General features: G+C 41.5%; 1 protein-coding gene across 5 annotated transcripts in view; it reads left to right on the top strand.

Moving 5' to 3' along the window:
• CCDC191 (coiled-coil domain containing 191) overlaps nt 1-17,199 on the top strand; it is an 83,281-nt gene that overhangs the window by 40,282 nt on the left and 25,800 nt on the right. For 4 of the 5 annotated variants that reach the window (XM_066241456.1, XM_066241455.1, XM_066241453.1 and 1 more), the window contains 2 exons: nt 6,068-6,258; nt 13,080-13,338. In XM_066241456.1, the coding sequence (XP_066097553.1) occupies nt 6,068-6,258; nt 13,080-13,338 (450 nt within the window). The remainder of the gene's footprint in view (nt 1-6,067; nt 6,259-13,079; nt 13,339-17,199) is intronic. The other variant, XM_066241454.1, reaches the window with a different exon arrangement.

Genomic DNA, 17,199 nt, shown 5'->3' with positions numbered 1-17,199 from the left:
AACCTTTGATTCTAGGAAACTCGGATAAATCAGTAGCTTTGTGAGCACTGAATGTGATTAGGTTTTGGAGCCCAGTGTGTGTTTTTTACTTGCCTGCCGGGTGCAAGCTAGAATTAAAGATGACAGCCCATCTGCTTTTGGCTCCTTTGTTTCTTTACCGACTGTCCGAATCCAGTGGGAACCTGCATGGGCTGGGCTGCTCTGATGGTGGCTCTGGCCCTGTCTGCTGGCTCTACAGTTAGGGAACACAATGATTTCTTTTGTTTTCTTTAGAAAGTTATACAAATCAAGAATAGGATGGTTCACAAGGTACCACTTTTCAGTGCTGCTCCCTCTCGGGGCAGTTACTTTGCCAGCACTCTGTATAAAGATCCTCCTCTCCCCAACCCCAGACACTTCATATGGTCAGTGCAGCCTTTTGCCCAGCTATAGGGGTCCCCAGAAAGAAAAAGGAGTCGGGGATTGCTTCCTGTGCAGCAACAGGGAGTCAGGCAGGGCCCTAGAGGAAGTGTAGCTGATCCTGGGTGACATACCGCCCTGGCCAGCTCCCCTCGGCCGCTAGTTGCACCACAGTTACTTCCATGTGGCAGAAATAAATTTAAACTTATTGACATTTTTGTCCTCTTTACAATTCATTGTTTATTTTTCCCTGGCAGAGAATTTTGATGCAATTATCACTGAGCTTTCTGACAAAAGGGAAATAGCTGAGGAATTTTGATGAGTTACCCACTTCATTAATCAGAACAAGCATCTCTAGTGACAGGGTTAAAATTGCAATGAAGATTAGATAGCAAATTGCTGTTCCACCTAACGTCAATCATTTCCAGTGACAGCAGTGTGATTACACTTCAGGGAAGAGCTTTCTTGCCAACACAACGAGGGCAACTCCAGTGCAGGTAATAAATTTGGCAGGGCCAACTGTCATTTTTTCTCTTGAGCAGAATCCTTAATGGGATCAAATGATGTCTTGTAGAAGATTTTTAGAGGAGAAAAGTATTTTACTTTAAAAGTTTATAAGTTTCATTTTGAAGTATTTTATTTTCAAAATTATTATAGAGATGGACTTAGGAACAATCCTTCCCACAGTGATTTTCAGTATTTTATTGACCTGTATCAAGCCTTAATTATCACAACTATGTAAAGTGATGCAGAAGTTAGTAAAAGAATGCATGACTGCCTGACCTGTGGTGGCACAGTGGATAAAGCATCGACCTGGAATGCTGAGGTCGCCAGTTCAAAGCCCTAGGCTTGCCTGGTCAAGGCACATTTGGGAGTTGATGCTTTCTGTTCTTCCCCCTTCTCTCTCTCTCTCTCCTCTAAAATGAATAAATAAATTAAAAAAAAAAAAAGAATGCATGACTATATAGGTGTGGGCAAAAGAGTTTTACAGTTGTGAATGCACATAACACAGAGTTTATTCCTGTGTTATTATTTATTAACTATTATTATTATCAACCTACTTCTGCCCACCTCTGTATTTGAAATTCTATCAGATATAAAAATAGGATGCAGAAATAACTGAACCAGGTAAGAAATGGAGGGAGTTCAGACTAGTTGGCTAGTTAAAGCATTAAGTTCTGGCTTAAACAGAATGTATTCCTCTTCCAACCCAGTTGTTATAAGTCATAGTTCTGTTTCAAAGAGCTAAGAGATAAAGCACTATTGTAGTTCCACAGTGTCGAACTGAAGAGGAAAAAGAAACAGGCCTGGGAGCAGCAGGCGCTGAGCTGGGTAACAGGAAGGATAAATAGATCATGACTATGAAGTGCGCCACTTCTCGTCCTTCTGAATAAACCAGAGCGCTTACATCTCCCAGAGAGCACAGAGCATTTTCCTTTCCCAGATATTTTCCTCTAAGCAGATTTATGGAACTCCTGTTTGCCTGAATAATGTTTGCTGTGAATTAGGAATAACTAAGTGGCTATTCTTGATTCATACTTGTATTTTTTCATTAAAATTTTAGTGGGATAGCTTTTTTGAGTAAGCAGGAAAAAAACCAATGGCAAGCCGATTGTAAGAAAGCTGCCATTTGCAACATGATGGATCTTGAGAATATCATGCTTAGCAAAATAAGTCACACAGAAAATGTTGGGAACCATATGATTTCACTCATATCTGAGATATGAAATTGAAAGCAACAAATGGAACAATCAAGAAAACAAAACACAAACTCATAGACACAGATGACAATCAGGTGTGGGGAGGCGGTAAAGGGTGAAAAGGAAGTCAAATATATGGTGACAGAAGATGATTTGACTTTGGGTGGTGGGCACACTGCAGTATACAGAGGATAGAAGTGTACACTTGAAACTATATAATCTTATTAACCAGTGTCACTCCAATAACATTAATTTTTTTTTTCTTGTGTGTGAGAAAGAGAAAGGCAGGAAGGGAGAGAGATGAGAAGCATCAACTCATACTTGCATCTCTTTAGTTGTTCCTTGATTGCTTCTCATATATGCCTTGACTGGGGGGGTCAAGCTGAGCCAAGGACCCCTTGCTCAAGCCAGCGACCATGGGGTCATGTCTATGATCCCACGCTCAAGCAAGTGACCCAGCGCTCAAACTGGTGAGCCCACACCCAAGCTGGCGACTTCGAGGTTGTGAACCTGGGTCCTCTGCGTCCCAGGCTGACACTCTATCCACTGTGCTACCACCCAGTCAGTCAGATTTTCCCCTTCTTAAATTCAAATGTGTTCTAGCGGTGCTTTTCTACCCATAGTAAAGTATACATTGAGTTCTTTCTCTTTTAGTATTAATTTTAAAAAAAGCAAAGGAACTGTCTTCCTTTAGAGCAGAGAATTTTTTTGCCTAAGAGATTAGGGTCATGATGCCAGAATGGTTCACTTTTAGCCTTTGGTGTACCACTAACCCTTTACTGTGTGAATTTAGTCAGTAGCCCTTCTTTACTTGAAGTTTCACTTGATAAGATAAATGTATGGCCAGTAGTCGCTACCATCAGGGTCGTGGCCATTCACATGCAGGTTCCCATTAGATTTGGGTAGGTGGTAAAGAAACAGTGGAGCCCTGGCTGGTTGGCTCAGTGGTAGAGTGTTGGCCTGGCGTGCAGGAGTCCTGGGTTTGATTCCCGGCCAGGGCACACAGGAGAGGCGCCTATCTGCTTCTCCGCCCCTTCCCCTCTCCTTCCTCTCTGTCTCTCTCTTCCCCTCCCGCAGCCAAGGCTCCATTGGAGCAAAGTTGGCCCCAGCGCTGAGAATGGCTCTGTGGCCTCTGCCTCAGGCGCTAGAATGGCTCTGGTTGCAACAGAGCAAGGCCCCTGGTGGGCATGCAGGGTGGATCCTGGTTGGGCGCATGCAGGAGTTTGTCTAACTGCCTCCCCATTTCCAACTTCAGAAAAATACAAAGAAAGAAAGAAAGAAAGAAAGAGAGAGAGAGAGAGAGAGAGAGAGAGAGAGAGAAAGAAAGAAAACAGTGGAGCCAAAAAATGTTGGGCCATTCCTTTATTCAAGACTTGCTCTGGCCAATGAACAAACACACACACAGGGCTCCCAAAGCCACTGACAAATTTTCCGGTTCCACAACCAGGAAAATCTTCTCCGGTTTCTCCTAGAATCAAAGGCCCCACCAGTCTCAAAGCCTCTCACCTCTGGTTCCTCATCTGCCAACATGGCTTCTTTCTCTGCAAAACTGGCTTAGAGCTCTCTCTTTCCCTGCCATCTTGGCTTCTCCTTTAGCACTCTGCCTTCTCTCTGCTCTCATCTGCAAAAATGGCTTCCTTCTTCTCCTTCTTTTCTTTTAAAACTTTTTTGGTTCCAAAATGTCTCCTGCAGCACACATTAGCATAACAATGGCCTTTCCCAAGCAGGAAGGTAATTTGCAATTTCAAAGATCATATACCTGGTACTACCCAGCACCATTTTTAACAATAAAAGTGAGCAAACCCAACACAGATTTTACAAACTCATTTGCCCAACAGTAAATTATAATGGTATCTGCAGTCTCCATTTTGTAATGATGGTCTATGAATTTATAAAACAGTACATATAAGGTGCTTTGACCTTTACAGAGGAAAGGAATATAGAAATCCAAGTAGGACACTATTAATATAGTGTTACTGTCAAAGTAGATTATTCTTATGCTATTTCAGCATTAGAAATATTCCAGAAGTTAAAAATCAAGTCATTCAAGAGGAATCTTTTATATGAATCTGGTAAATAGAGGATATTTTCTTTTGACTATGGCACATAGTGAACACTCTTATTTTTTTCATGCTATATTTTGTGGGATTAAATAAACAGATTTTAATGCCAAAAGCATACCCCCTCAACCTGGCCGCTGTCTTTTCCTTGTTTTGACTAAAGGATATCATATATTTTGCACATCTCTCATCTTCCGTTCCTCTCTCCCACCCTTTTTCTCTCCCTCCTTCCCTGGAATCTGAGGTAAAGGTCCAGAAAATGTGCTCTCATTTGACATAATAGAAAGGGAACAAGGGCTTTTTAAAAGTTTTCCATAGTTTCTCATGATGGGAAATAGATTTTATAGTTTGTCTAAATGGGAATATAACTGGTTTCCTACATAGAAAATATTTCTGGCCAAATGGCCTATTTCTGAAAATTCTAGCATATGCTCCCTTCTATTATTGGTCTTCTAATTTCTGTATTCTCTCTCCCGATGACATCTCAAAATCTATATCTTAAACAACTTTGTTCAGAGATCCAAAATTCAAACACTGTGGTGAGTGTTTACCAAATGTTGAACGAGTGAAAGGTAAGTATTTTCGTAAAGAAAGAAGCAGTAAATCAGCTGACCCTGGTAAGGCTACCAAATTCTTGATGCTGGTCATCAGGCATTCCTCATATCTCCCTCAAAGACACTTCGTTGCAACACCTTAGTTGTTCATTGATTGCTTTCTCATATGTGCCTTGACCGCGGGCCTTCAGCAGACCAAGTAACCCCTTGCTCGAACCAGCAACCTTGGGTCCAAGCTGGTGAGCTTTGCTCAACACAAAGACACTTCCTATGAGGTTACTGGTTAGTTCAGTGCTCTCACACTCGGTGACCTTCCCAGATTTTCAATTCCCATTTGTGGGACCCAGGCCTTCCTTCCAGAGGCTCACAGTCTAGTGGAAACCAGTAAATAGGTGGCTATAATACAGTATGTCGAGTGTCTTGACTGAAGAAAGCATAGGGTGCTCTGGAACACAGCAGAAGAGCACTGACGTTTGGAGGGAGTGGTTGCTAAGAGGAAGGCTCCCAAGAGAAGTGACTCCTAAGAAGTAGGTAGAGAGAGGGCAGAAAAGAATGTTGAAATTAAGATGACCATAGATAGAAAAGTGGGGAACAGTATGGTTGGTGTAAGGTCACGAGATGAAAGTAATTTGATGTACTGGGAACATCAAGTTTGCTGTGAATATATAAGATATAGACAAGGGCTCGATTTCAGAGATTCTCTTAAGACTAGGGCCGTGAGTACTTCTCTGGGACATCCTTAAGGGTCAGTAGACCTCATCTCATCTGTTGTCACATGCCTATAATGGAAGATTGTAAGCAGCCTGAGTACTAGTCTCTCTAGGCCTGCTCAACCACGGCCCTAACATAGTTAGTGGTAGCCCAGATGAAGCTATTGTTTTTAGCTGTCTTATTCCCAGGGACCAGAGAACCCATTCCATTTTTATGGGATCTCCAATGTTTGTGCAGGACATCAGCAAAATTTGGTAACAGAAATGAATTAAATGGTTAGTGTTTTAAAATCTAAGACAGCCTGGCAGGGGAAATCTTATTGGAAACAGGTCTTTCAAGTGTCTCAAACGAGCCCTTTAACTTAGATCTTAGGTGTGACTGCTACTCAGGCTCCCCACAGGACTGGCGCTTTGCAGTGAGAATTGTGTGATTTAGTTGTCATGAGACTGAGAGTGCCTCAGCTGCCCGACTTGAATGTTTCTTGTCATTATTAACACAAAGCAGTTGTGCCTGGTCTGTTCCCCTTCCATCAAGACAACAGTTCTAGTTTTGTTAGAAAAACTGTGAGGGGGAAATCTGAGGAGAGAAATCTAGAAACACTAGCATTGATAAGTGTTGATTTTTTTCAAATGTCCTATTGCAGTGTCAAAAACGCTACTTCTCTGCCTGGCACCAGCTGATTCTTGATCACAGGATCAAGCTGGGGCAAGCTGGGGCCCTGTCTGACTGGAAGTTTCAACTGAAGGTCCTGAGGGCCTGGAGAGACTACACAAGATCTCAGAGGCTGCAGCGGGAGACACACGCCATGGAAAATGACCTTAGAGAAGAAAACAGGTACTATCACTTATACTGTGGAAATCCTTCTAGGGCAGTGGTCGGCAAACTCATTAGTCAGCAGAGCCAAATATCAACAGTACAACGATTGAAATTTCTTTCGAGAGTTAAATTTTTTAAACTTGACCTGTATAGGTAGGTACATTCCTTATCGAGGTAGCACCCGCACGTGGTATTTTGTGGGAGAGCCACACTCAAGGGGTCAAAGAGCCGCATGTGGCTCGCGAGCCGCAGTTTGCCAACCACTGGGCTACTGTATTTGTCTAAGACACCTTTCTTCCTGAAGAACCCAGAAATGAATTCTAAAAACACTGCTCACTAGAATCATCTCATCTGCTTATAAAATGTGGTAATCACTGTTTTCTTATGTTGTATCCCAAACTAGAAAATTTTCACTGCAAATTAGAAGCAAAAAATGATTTGATTAAAATATACTAATGTGCAGCCCTGGCCAGATGGCTTAGTTGGTTGGGGCATCATCCTGACACACAGGTTGTGTGTTCGATCCCTGATCAGGGCACATACAGGAACAGACTGATGTTTCTGTGTGTCTCTCTCCCGTCCTCTCTCCTTAAAATCAGTAAATAAAATTAAATAAAACATACTAATGTGCATGCTTCCTTTTTTAAAGGAAGCAAGTATTTTGCTTTTTCTCTTGTCCTCTTATATAGTAGCATTGCACTTGGACCATCTTACAATTCAGAAGACAGAATTTGGTTTATATGCCAGTAATTCACATTGAAATCACTGTCTGCACATAGAATATTAATTAGGGACACAGGGAACATCCATCTGGGAGGGCAGACCTGCCAAAAGTGACTTGATTCCTCCCATTCCCCCCTTCTTCTGTTCTTCATCCTACAGAGAGGTGTTGACACATTTATATCAACTCCTTTTTATTCTTGTGAATGACAGTTTGTCTTCAAATAAAACTGTTTTTGCTCTATCATCTTAAAATTAAATATATTTTGTTCTGTTCATTTTCAAGTTTAATTCTGCATTTTTTTAAAGTTCAACTCTTATATATTGTTTTTATTTTTTATTGGTTTATTGATTTTGGAGGGAAAAGAAGGGAGTGAGAGAAAGGTGCACTGATTTGTTGTTCCGCTTATTTATGCATTCATTGATTGATTCTTGTATGTGCCCTGACTGGGGATTGAACCCACAGCCTTGGCATATCCAGATGACTCTCTAACCAACTGAGCTACCCAGACAGGACTTAACTTTGCATTCTGGAACCAAAATTATAGATGTAGAAGGAAGCATTTGTTTCTTTGAGAGAGGGCAGTTTATGTTTTTATGTTTGCTCACTTCTATGCCAGGAACTCTGTTATTCATTCAGGGTGAAAAAGTAAATGAACAGTATATGAAAACATTGTTATGTGGAAGAGAATAGCACCCCTGGAATTACACAACCTTATGACAACGTTAGGCCCTGGGAAGGATACATAGGAGACTCATGCATGGCCCCTTGACTTCAAAGAACTCACAGTTTTGTGGGGAAACAAGATCTAGAAACAGCAGAGATGTTGAACAGCATTATAAACTGAGTAATGCATTCCCTTCTGAGGGACCCTCGCAGAGGGAAGAGGCGCTGTGACTGAGGAGGCTCTGCAGAGGGCCAGGAAAGCTCTCGTCAAGAAGGTGGGGCTTTGAGTGGGGCTCTGCGCAGTAAGTAGGATGCTCCTGAGCGGAAACTGGGAAATGAGGTGATGGCACAGAGTATAGACGTCCTGATGGCTGGAGATCATCAAGGATATTGTTGTAAAGTTCATCAACTTACAAAAGACCTTAAAATGCTCAGACAAGGAGTTTAGATATTCTTTTGTAAATAAAGGTAAATTCTTGAAGATTTTTAAGCAGGAGGATGATGTGGTCAATTTTACTTTTTACAGTATGCTGGGGGAAATCTTCAATTAAAAACAAAAAAAGTCAACATAGAGAACTCTTCCATAATTCATTTCTAAATTCTCAGGACCTAATGATTGATATAAGGGATTGGATGATAGTCTAACTGAGAAAGGAATGGCTAAAAGGAGTGTGTTGGATTAAGAAGGGAAACTGGAGGTGTTGTGAGAGGGAAGCAACATGAGTGCGGGCAAAAAGGAGTAGAAACTAGTATGTTAAAGTTAAAAGTGGCCTGTGAAATTTACATGCCAGAAAAAACTAGTAGAAGAAATATCTAAAAAACTTGAGATTCCATTCTAATTAAACTGTTTAAATATAAAAACACTAAATGAAGGTTTCTTTCTTTCTTTTTTTTTTTTTTTTAGGTGAGAGGAGGGGAGATAGTGAGGCAGACTGCCATATGCACCCTGACTGTGCTCCACCCGGCAACCCCACCTGGGGTCGATGCCAGAGTACTGAGCTGTTTTTAGCACCTGAAGCTGAGGCACTGGATCACCCGAGCTGTCCTCAGCACCTGAGACTACACTTGAATCATTCGAACCACTGGCTATGGGAGGGGAAGAGGGAGAGACGGGGGACATAGTCACCTTTCATGTGCCCTGACCAGAATCAAATTCGGATGTCCTTATGCTGGGCCAACGCTCTATTCACTGAACCGCTGGCCAGGGCCATGAAGATTTCATAATAGCATCATGTGCCAATTTTTTTCAAGTATCCTAACTTTCTGTCTCATATCTAGAAGTTTTTTCCAGATGTCCATTTTTAAATGTTCAGAATGGGTACTACATTTTTTTAAAACTGAAAGACATAGAAAATATTTAATTTATAATAATATTTGACTACAAAACTTTATAGCAAAAATATTTTAAAGAAGTCACCTCAAGGGTTATCTGATCCACCTCCTCATTACAGATGATGAAAGTAAGGCCCCGAGAGGGTAAACAGTTCGCTCAAGGTCATAAAGTTAAGAGTGGCTAGTCTAGGACTAGATCCTGGTCTTTTTGATTCTGAGTCCGATACTTTTTTCTGTACCACAAAACTTCTATGTTAAGTGCATCCAGGTGATGGTTCCCTCAGAAAACCATGTTTTTCACTTATATTGTAATTTACTTTGGATGGTTGCAGATAAAAAGAACAGTAATTGAAAAATGACAAGTCCTGCTAGAAACATATGTGAAGAAAGGATTTGTTAGACACAAGTCATACTTTGTTCTGCTTTCCTACAAGTCCCTGGCTCTCTACATCTTGTTCTTTGGTCTACAGATTGGTTGAGGATATTAAATTGAGTGATTTTGTTCAAAGGAGGTTGGGATATTAAAGGTGAAGAAAAAAGCTCAAAGGTAACTGCTGCAAGCCGAAACCAAGAAATGTCTGTGGGATTGAGGGTGTTAGTTAGTTCCCATTCCCAGCATTCTTTTGGGCAGACATTTATGGAGCACCTCTGTTAATCATGTTAGATTGCCCTTTGTAATGCCAGTGGCCAAGGCCAGGCCGGCTCACATTGGATTCAGGCAGTCGGTAGAGGAACTGTGGAGCCAGAAAGCGTTGGGCCATTCTCGTCTATTGGATGCTCACAGAGATGAGCAAGCGAATAAGCTAAAGAAAACCACTTTTCCCAGTGGAGGGCAAGGGATCAGAAACACCGGCCCTCAAAATAGCGGCTGAGGGACTCAGGGAACCTCACTCGAGGTGGCAGGAGAGCAATCTAGGAGACTCTCCCCCAAGGGAAAGCACCCATAGCTTTTTATAGAGACACACACGTGGCTTCCTGTCACGTGCTCACACACTAATCGTACAAAGTGCTTGCAGCGGGAAACCAGTGAGCAAGCCTAACACAGCTGTGTTCTCAACACCATTCCCTCCATGCTCACCTGGATATCCAGGTGAGAGGCCAGAAACTGAATGGCATCTGAAGCTGATAGAAGTCCTAATATGTGTGTTGGAGAGGCAGGACACGACTTGCACTGTCTGGCTCACTTTAAAGCTCTAAAACAGAACTGTGCTATCCTCCCCTTTTTCCATGAAGGCTACCTGGTGCATTGTTGAATAGATTAGCTTTTTTTTCATTCCTATTCCCATGGAAGCCACCCATCCCAAATGCAGCTGTTTGCATCATTGTTATACTGACAAAATATTTTCCTCTTTGTACTTTCACGGTGTCCAAATAATCTCTTCCCTGACAGTCAAAACCTCGGTGTTGTTTTGGCTGTTTATGCTCTAAAAACATAAAATTAACACATCAGGTTAATTTTACACCCCCTCCTTCCTAAGAATATTGGTGTAAATCGAATTTCACATTAATCAGAGCAATGTACATCCTCTCTCCTATGGAAATTTGTGATTTTAGTTAATTAAGTAAAATGCTATAGGATTTTTGAAGCTTTGTTCTTACCTATGTTGCTATCTGATTTATTATTCTTATTTTCTCTAAAATTTTTATTTCAATGGCCCTGGCCAATTGGCTCAGTGGTAGAGTGTTGGCCTGGCGTGTAGATGTTCCAAGTTCCATTCCCTGTCAGGGCACACTAGAGAAGCGACCATCTACTTCTCTCCCTCCCCCCCCCCTTTCTCTTTCTCTCCCTCTCCCTCTTCTCCTCCCACAGCCATGGTTTGATTGGTTTGAGCACATTGGCTCCAGGTGCTGAGGATGACTCCGTGGAGCCTCTACCTCAGGTGCTAAAAATAGCTCAGTTGCAAGCATGGCCCCAGATGGACAGAGCATCAGCCCCAGACTGGGGTTGCCGGGTGGATCCCGGTCAGGGTGCATACGGGAGTCTATCTCTGTCTCCCCTCCTCTCATTTGGAAAAGAAGGAAAGAAAAAAATTTTCATTTCAAGGTTATTCAGTCTCACATTAGATAATTTATTATCATCAAAGTAAAATAATATACAAGTGTTTATCACCACCTTTATTGTACTTTCATTACAAAAACCACCAATCACCAAGTATTTATTGAATACCTATTATTAATTCATTAGAAAGAAACAAATATAAGGAAAAATGCTGTTAACAGAGTTGCTATTAGTATTTTTTCTGAAATTCATTATTTTAGTTGACTTTACCCTTACTAATTGGTTATTTTATCCAATTCCCCTGACATAGGTTAAAGTCTGTAACTCTAGAATAGTTTTTTTCAAACTAAGAGTTTTAACCCATTAGTGGGTCCTGAAATCAGTCTCAAGATGAGTTTTTTTCTTTTTAAAGAAACAGAACAGGCCCTGGCCGGTTGGCTCAGCGGTAGAGCGTCAGCCTGGCGTGTGGGGGACCCGGGTTCGATTCCCGGCCAGGGCACATAGGAGAAGCGCCCATTTGCTTCTCCACCCCCCCTCCTTCCTCTCTGTCTCTCTCTTCCCCTCCCCCAGCCAAGGCTCCATTGGAGCAAAGATGGCCCGGGCACTGGGGATGGCTCCTTGGCCTCTGCCCCAGGCGCTAGAGTGGCTCTGGTTGTGGCAGAGCGACACCCCAGAGGGGCAGAGCATCGCCCCCTGGTGGACAGAGCATCGCCCCTGGTGGGCTTGCCGGGTGGATCCTGGTCGGGCGCATGCAGGAGTCTGTCTGACTGTCTCTCCCCGTTTCTAGCTTCAGAAAAAAAAAAAGAAACAGAACATATTAGAACAGAAGTCTTCAAGTGCGTCTCTGGTGATAGGGTAAACATTGCTTGGTAAAACTAGTATTTCAGTCATACATAGTTTGTTCCATACATGTGCACATGCACATATAAACTTGCATATTGAAACACAGTATAGCATTTTTTCTTACTGTAGGTAGCAGTCAAAAAAGTTTCAAAGTCACTTAAGTATTTAAGAACTATAGAAATGTTCTCCTGACACATTGACTTAAGAACTGATTTTTTTGTATGACCCCCTAAAAGTCCATGAGGAGAGTTAAGCATTATGTTTATCTAACAGAAATGGATATGCTAATAGTGTCATAGAGAACTTATTTGATTCCCTCGATGAGATAAAATCAAGTAGGTATCTAAACAATTTTAGGTTTTAAACTTCAAAACTGACCCCTGATGCGACATAAGTTCCAAGCTCTGTACCTCACTTTTTCAGGGACAGCAATCATCCATTTATAGATAGAGCTCAGAGAACTCGATGCTTGAATTCTCAACTGGCCTCTTCCAAAGTGTCTCCTAATGGAGATTCCCTTTGGGAAGGAATGTAGCTAGCAGTTCCTAACTCAAATCAGTCACATCCCCTAACATTCATGAAGTTTCCAGGGATCAAAAGCATCTTTTCCTTAGAAGAGGACAAACCTGAACCCCTAGTAGACTGAATGAGTTTCATGAGAGCAAGTGCCTGTCTTTGCCTTTCACACATCTAGTGTATAGCAGTAACGCAGTCCTTCATTCATTTTGTTTAAAGGTCTATAAATGAGTCCTTTTTAGAGAAGCTTTCCATGACTAAGCCCTCCTTTACTAAGATCTACCTTCACAATTTCATAGTTTTATAAGTCTTATACTAACTTGCTGACAGTTCACTTATGTTTTGTTTCTTTCTGTTTCTCCCAAACTACTGTCTTCCTTCTATTTCCAAGCATAGCTGGATATCTCCCTCAGGCATTCATCTTTTAAAAAGCAGTTATTTATATACTGATTCTTTTTGTTCCTTCCCCTCCAAAAACTCTCAGAAACTATTTTATGGTAATCAAAAAATGTGATCTGTCTTTGTGACATGATAGAACAGAACAGTTATTCTTTCTTCTGAGGTAATGTACTGAGGTGCCAGTGCCGCCTATGAGCAGACCCTTTGCACCGGGGAATTTTTCAAAGCAATTTTATTTAGTTGAAATAAAAGGATAAGCTGCAGCTATGTGGAGCATTTCTGGGACTCCCCTGGACTTGTGTTTCATTTATATTACCAAGAAGCAAGCCATAAATTGCTTCTTTTTTTTTTTTTTAATGGAAGTACTTTGTTGCTTAGAAAACAACAACTGGCCACTGAATATAACCGGAAACAAGTTCTCCAGCACCGCTTTACAGAATGGCAGCGTTGGCATCATGCAGAGATCCTGGAGAGAGAGCTGGCTCTAGCAAAGGAGGAAACAAGGAAGAAGATGAGTGGGTTGTTGAAGGCAGTATCACTGGGCCAACTCAGTGCAAACAGGTCCTCAGGCAGCGGTCTGCTTGAGGAGGCAGCAGCCACGGTGGAGCCACCTATAGGAGAGGTAGGTTGTGTTCCTTTTGTTTAAGTAGCCTGACTGGGCAGCTTGGGGTGGGTGTGTTAGCCACTGTCAGATCGCCTTGCCTGGGCACCTAAGAGATGACAGCTGCCATAATGCACAAAGGTTAACTTCCAGTCAATGCTCATTTTCTTGACCTGAATCTTCTTTTAAATTTTATTGATTGATTGATTTTTAGAGAGAGAGAGAGAAACCATCAATTTGTTGTGCCACTTATTTATGCATTCATTGGTTGCTTCTTGTATGTGCCCTGACTGGGATCGAACCTGCAACCTTGGTGTATCAGGATGACACTCGAACCAACTAAGCTACCTGGCCAGGGTTTTAATCTTCTTTTTTGTAATCACAAATAAACTTTGGTGTAGCTGAAACTTAGTAGGGACATAATAAAGGGAATTTAGAACAACTAAGAGAAAGACTCCTTCAGGAACAGATACATAAAGCTTTGTTTACAACCCTTGAACTCCTCTGTTTGATCAGACATTTCCTTCCTGAATGTGCCTTGTGACTTAAAGGGAAATGTTTACATTTTTGTTCATCCAGTGAGAAAAATCATATATATTAATTGTAGCCATTTGGTAGGAGAAAATGACAGAGAAAAAAGGAAAATAGCCTATAATTTCGTCATTGGAAATACCACCAGTAACATGTTGAGGTAGAGCCGTCTAGTCTTTCCTCTGTTTGGGCATATGCAATCTTTTCCTTTTCATATTTTATCTAGCTTTAAAATTCTCTTCAGTCAAGTCCCTGAGGACAAGTCGCTTAGTCTGCCATAATATAGAACAAGGAAGGACATGTATTCTTTTTCTTTTTCTCTTTCATCTTCTGCCCCTTCTTCTTTATTGATTTATTGATTTTAGTAAGAGGAAGGGAGAGACAGAAACCTCGACCTGCTTCTGTGTGTGCCTTGACCCGGGATCGAGCCAGCAAGCTTTGCTGCACCAGGACAGCACTGCCACCGACCGAGCCATCCGGCCAGAGCCGCTGCCTTTATAATAATGTGCTTTTTCTGTTTTTTCTAAAAAAAATTTTTATTTGCATTTTCTTAATATAACATGAGGATTTTTTTTATGTGAGTAAATCTTAAAGTTCCATGGGTCAACCTGGTTAATACCCACTGGTTAAGGACTACTGTTCTGTGCCATCATATTGTACATGGTTGCACAATAAGTCTATTATGACGTACAAGCTCGAATCTGTTTATTTCCTTCTCTATTGCTGGACGTTTAAGTTGTTTCCAGTTTGCCACTACTGCAGAAAGCTTCATTGAACATCCTCGTAGCTAAATCTTTGCACACATCCATAATGCTTTCTTTCGGATAAATACCTAAATAATAGAATGCATTTTTTTGTTGTTGTTATTTTTCTTAAGTGAGAAGCAGGGAGACAGAGAGACAGACTCCTGCATACACCCTGACCAGCCACCCAGCAAGTCCCCTATGGGGTGATGCTCTGCCCATCTGGGGTCATTGCTCTGTTGCTCAGCAACCGAGCTATTTTAGCATCTGAGGCAAGGCCATGGAGCCATGCTCAGTGCCTGGGGCCAGATTGCTCCAGCTGAGCCATGACAGAAGGAGGGGAAAGAGATAGATACAGAGAGAGAAGGGAGAGGCAGAGGGGTAGAGAAGCAGATGGTCGCTTTTCCTATGTACTCTGACTGGGAATCGAACCTAGGACATCCACACGCCAGGCCAATGCTCTACCACTGAGACAACTGGCCAGGGCAGAACGCACATTTTAAAGACTGTTAGAAAATTGCCTTCCAGAAAGGTTGTATCAAAGAAGTACCTGTTTTTCTGCCTGAAAGCCTCTTTATCATTTTTACCAAGTTAACAGCTAAAACATTTCATCTTATTGCTTCAACGTTTGCAGGTCTTTTTATTACTACTGAAGTTAAATATTTTCTTTTTTTAAATTAATTTTAATTTATTGTGTTAACATGGATTCGAGTGTCCCACTCAGTATAACACCCTCACCCCCCAACCATGTGCCCCCCCATTATACCCCCTTTATCCTCCTCATGAAGTTAAATATTTCCTATATTAGCCATTTATATATATATGTAGTATATGAAAATGGATATGGTAAGATAGATATATAGTGTTTTGTCTCTTCATGGCCTTTTGTCCATTTTTTCTGCTTGATTATATGTCCTTTTTTACTTTATAGGAGCTCTTTATATTAAAACTTGATGCTTTTATTGTATATTTTGTAAAATATTTTTTATTCTGTCATTTGTCTTTTTGGTTTGTTTAGGCTGTTGGGCATTATACACAGTTTAAGTTCTTTTAAAGGCAATCCTATAAGTGTTTTTCTTTCATAATTGCATTTGTATCTGAAAAGCCTTTCAGAGGAGATCCCGTACTCCCTCCTCTCTACCCCGGCCTCTCCCTCCCTCCACCCCTCCACATAATACTGTTAAGTACTTAAAGCAGATGTGTGAAATTAAATTGGGCAGGAGGGTCCCCAGCCTTGCTTTTTACCCTGATAACTGCTAGTAAGTAGCTGGGGGGTTTTTGGGGGAGGGCTGTTTGTTTGTTTAGTTTTTACTTTTATTTGTTGATTTTAGCGAGAGAAGAGAAAGACAGGAACTGTTTGTTCCTGTATATGCCCTGACTGGGAATCACACCAGCAACCTCCATGCTTCAGGACGATGCTCTAACCAATAGGCCAGGGCATTTTTTTTTAAGAGAGAGGAGGGAGGGAGAGAGAGAGATGGGGGGGTGGGAAGAGCAGGCAGCATCCACTCCCAGTTTCTCACATGTGCCTTGACCAGTCAAGCCTGGGGTTTCAAACCAGCAACCTCAGCATCCAGGTCGATGCTTTATCCACTGCGCCACCACAGGTCAGGCAGCTGGTTTTAATATAAGCTTAGTATCTCAGCAAGGGGGACCATGAGGATGCTTACTGGGACTTATGTAACATTTTGGTCCCTTCCCCTAGGCGATTTATCTACCTTTGGGTCAGTTAGATAATTTTGCTTCCACTGAGACCCAGGGGAGTCTTCTATCTTAGGAAATAGCTGTGTGCACCCGTTTTACCTCACAAGGGTCCACTGTTGTTATCTTTAAATAAAAAAAATAATAAGCAGAATGTATTTTTTCCTGTGTACAATGGAAAAATTACAAATATATATGTAATTTAGAATAAAGAAAAACAGGTCTCCAAATCTCTGAAATCAAAAACCAAAGAATTTGGCCCTGGCCAGTGACTCAGTGAAGAGAGTGTTGGCCCAGTGTATGGATGTCCCGGGTTTGATTCCTAGCCCAGGCACACAGGAGAGGCAACCATCTGCTTCTCCCACCATACCTCTTCCCCTCCCACAGGCAGTGGCTTGATTGGCTAGAGTGTGGCCCCAGGAGCTGAGGATGGTGCAGCTGGAGTGCATCAGCCTCAGGTGCTAAAAATAGCTCAGTACTTGAGCATCAGCCACAGATGGGGTTGCCAGGTGGGTCCTGGTCAGGGCACATGCAGGAGTCTGCCTCACTATCTCCCCTCCTCTCACAAATAAATAAATAAATAAATAAGAATTTATCAACAAAGGATAATATTGTAAAAAATAAAGTGAAAAAAAAGGGCCATAATAGACTCTGTAGGTTACTAGAGTTATAAAATATTTAATAAAGTATATAAAATCTTTGGTTAGATGCTCATTGATTACACAATCATAGGAACTCATGAATCACAAGCACATATAGTATACCTTGAAATTTTACATAATTATCAGTTAGCTTAAAGGTTTTTTCGAATTAAACCAGACTGTTCTGTTCTGTTCTGTTAAGTACAGTCTGTACCAGTAAGCCTTTCTTTCTCTTATTTTCATTTTAAAAAGTTACCATGATCCAA

The sequence above is a fragment of the Saccopteryx bilineata genome, chromosome 8 (assembly GCF_036850765.1).
Source record: "Saccopteryx bilineata isolate mSacBil1 chromosome 8, mSacBil1_pri_phased_curated, whole genome shotgun sequence".
Taxonomy (NCBI): Eukaryota; Metazoa; Chordata; class Mammalia; order Chiroptera; family Emballonuridae; genus Saccopteryx; species Saccopteryx bilineata.
The sequence above is the reverse complement of the archived record's forward strand: the minus strand, read 5'-3'. Positions and strand labels throughout refer to the sequence as shown.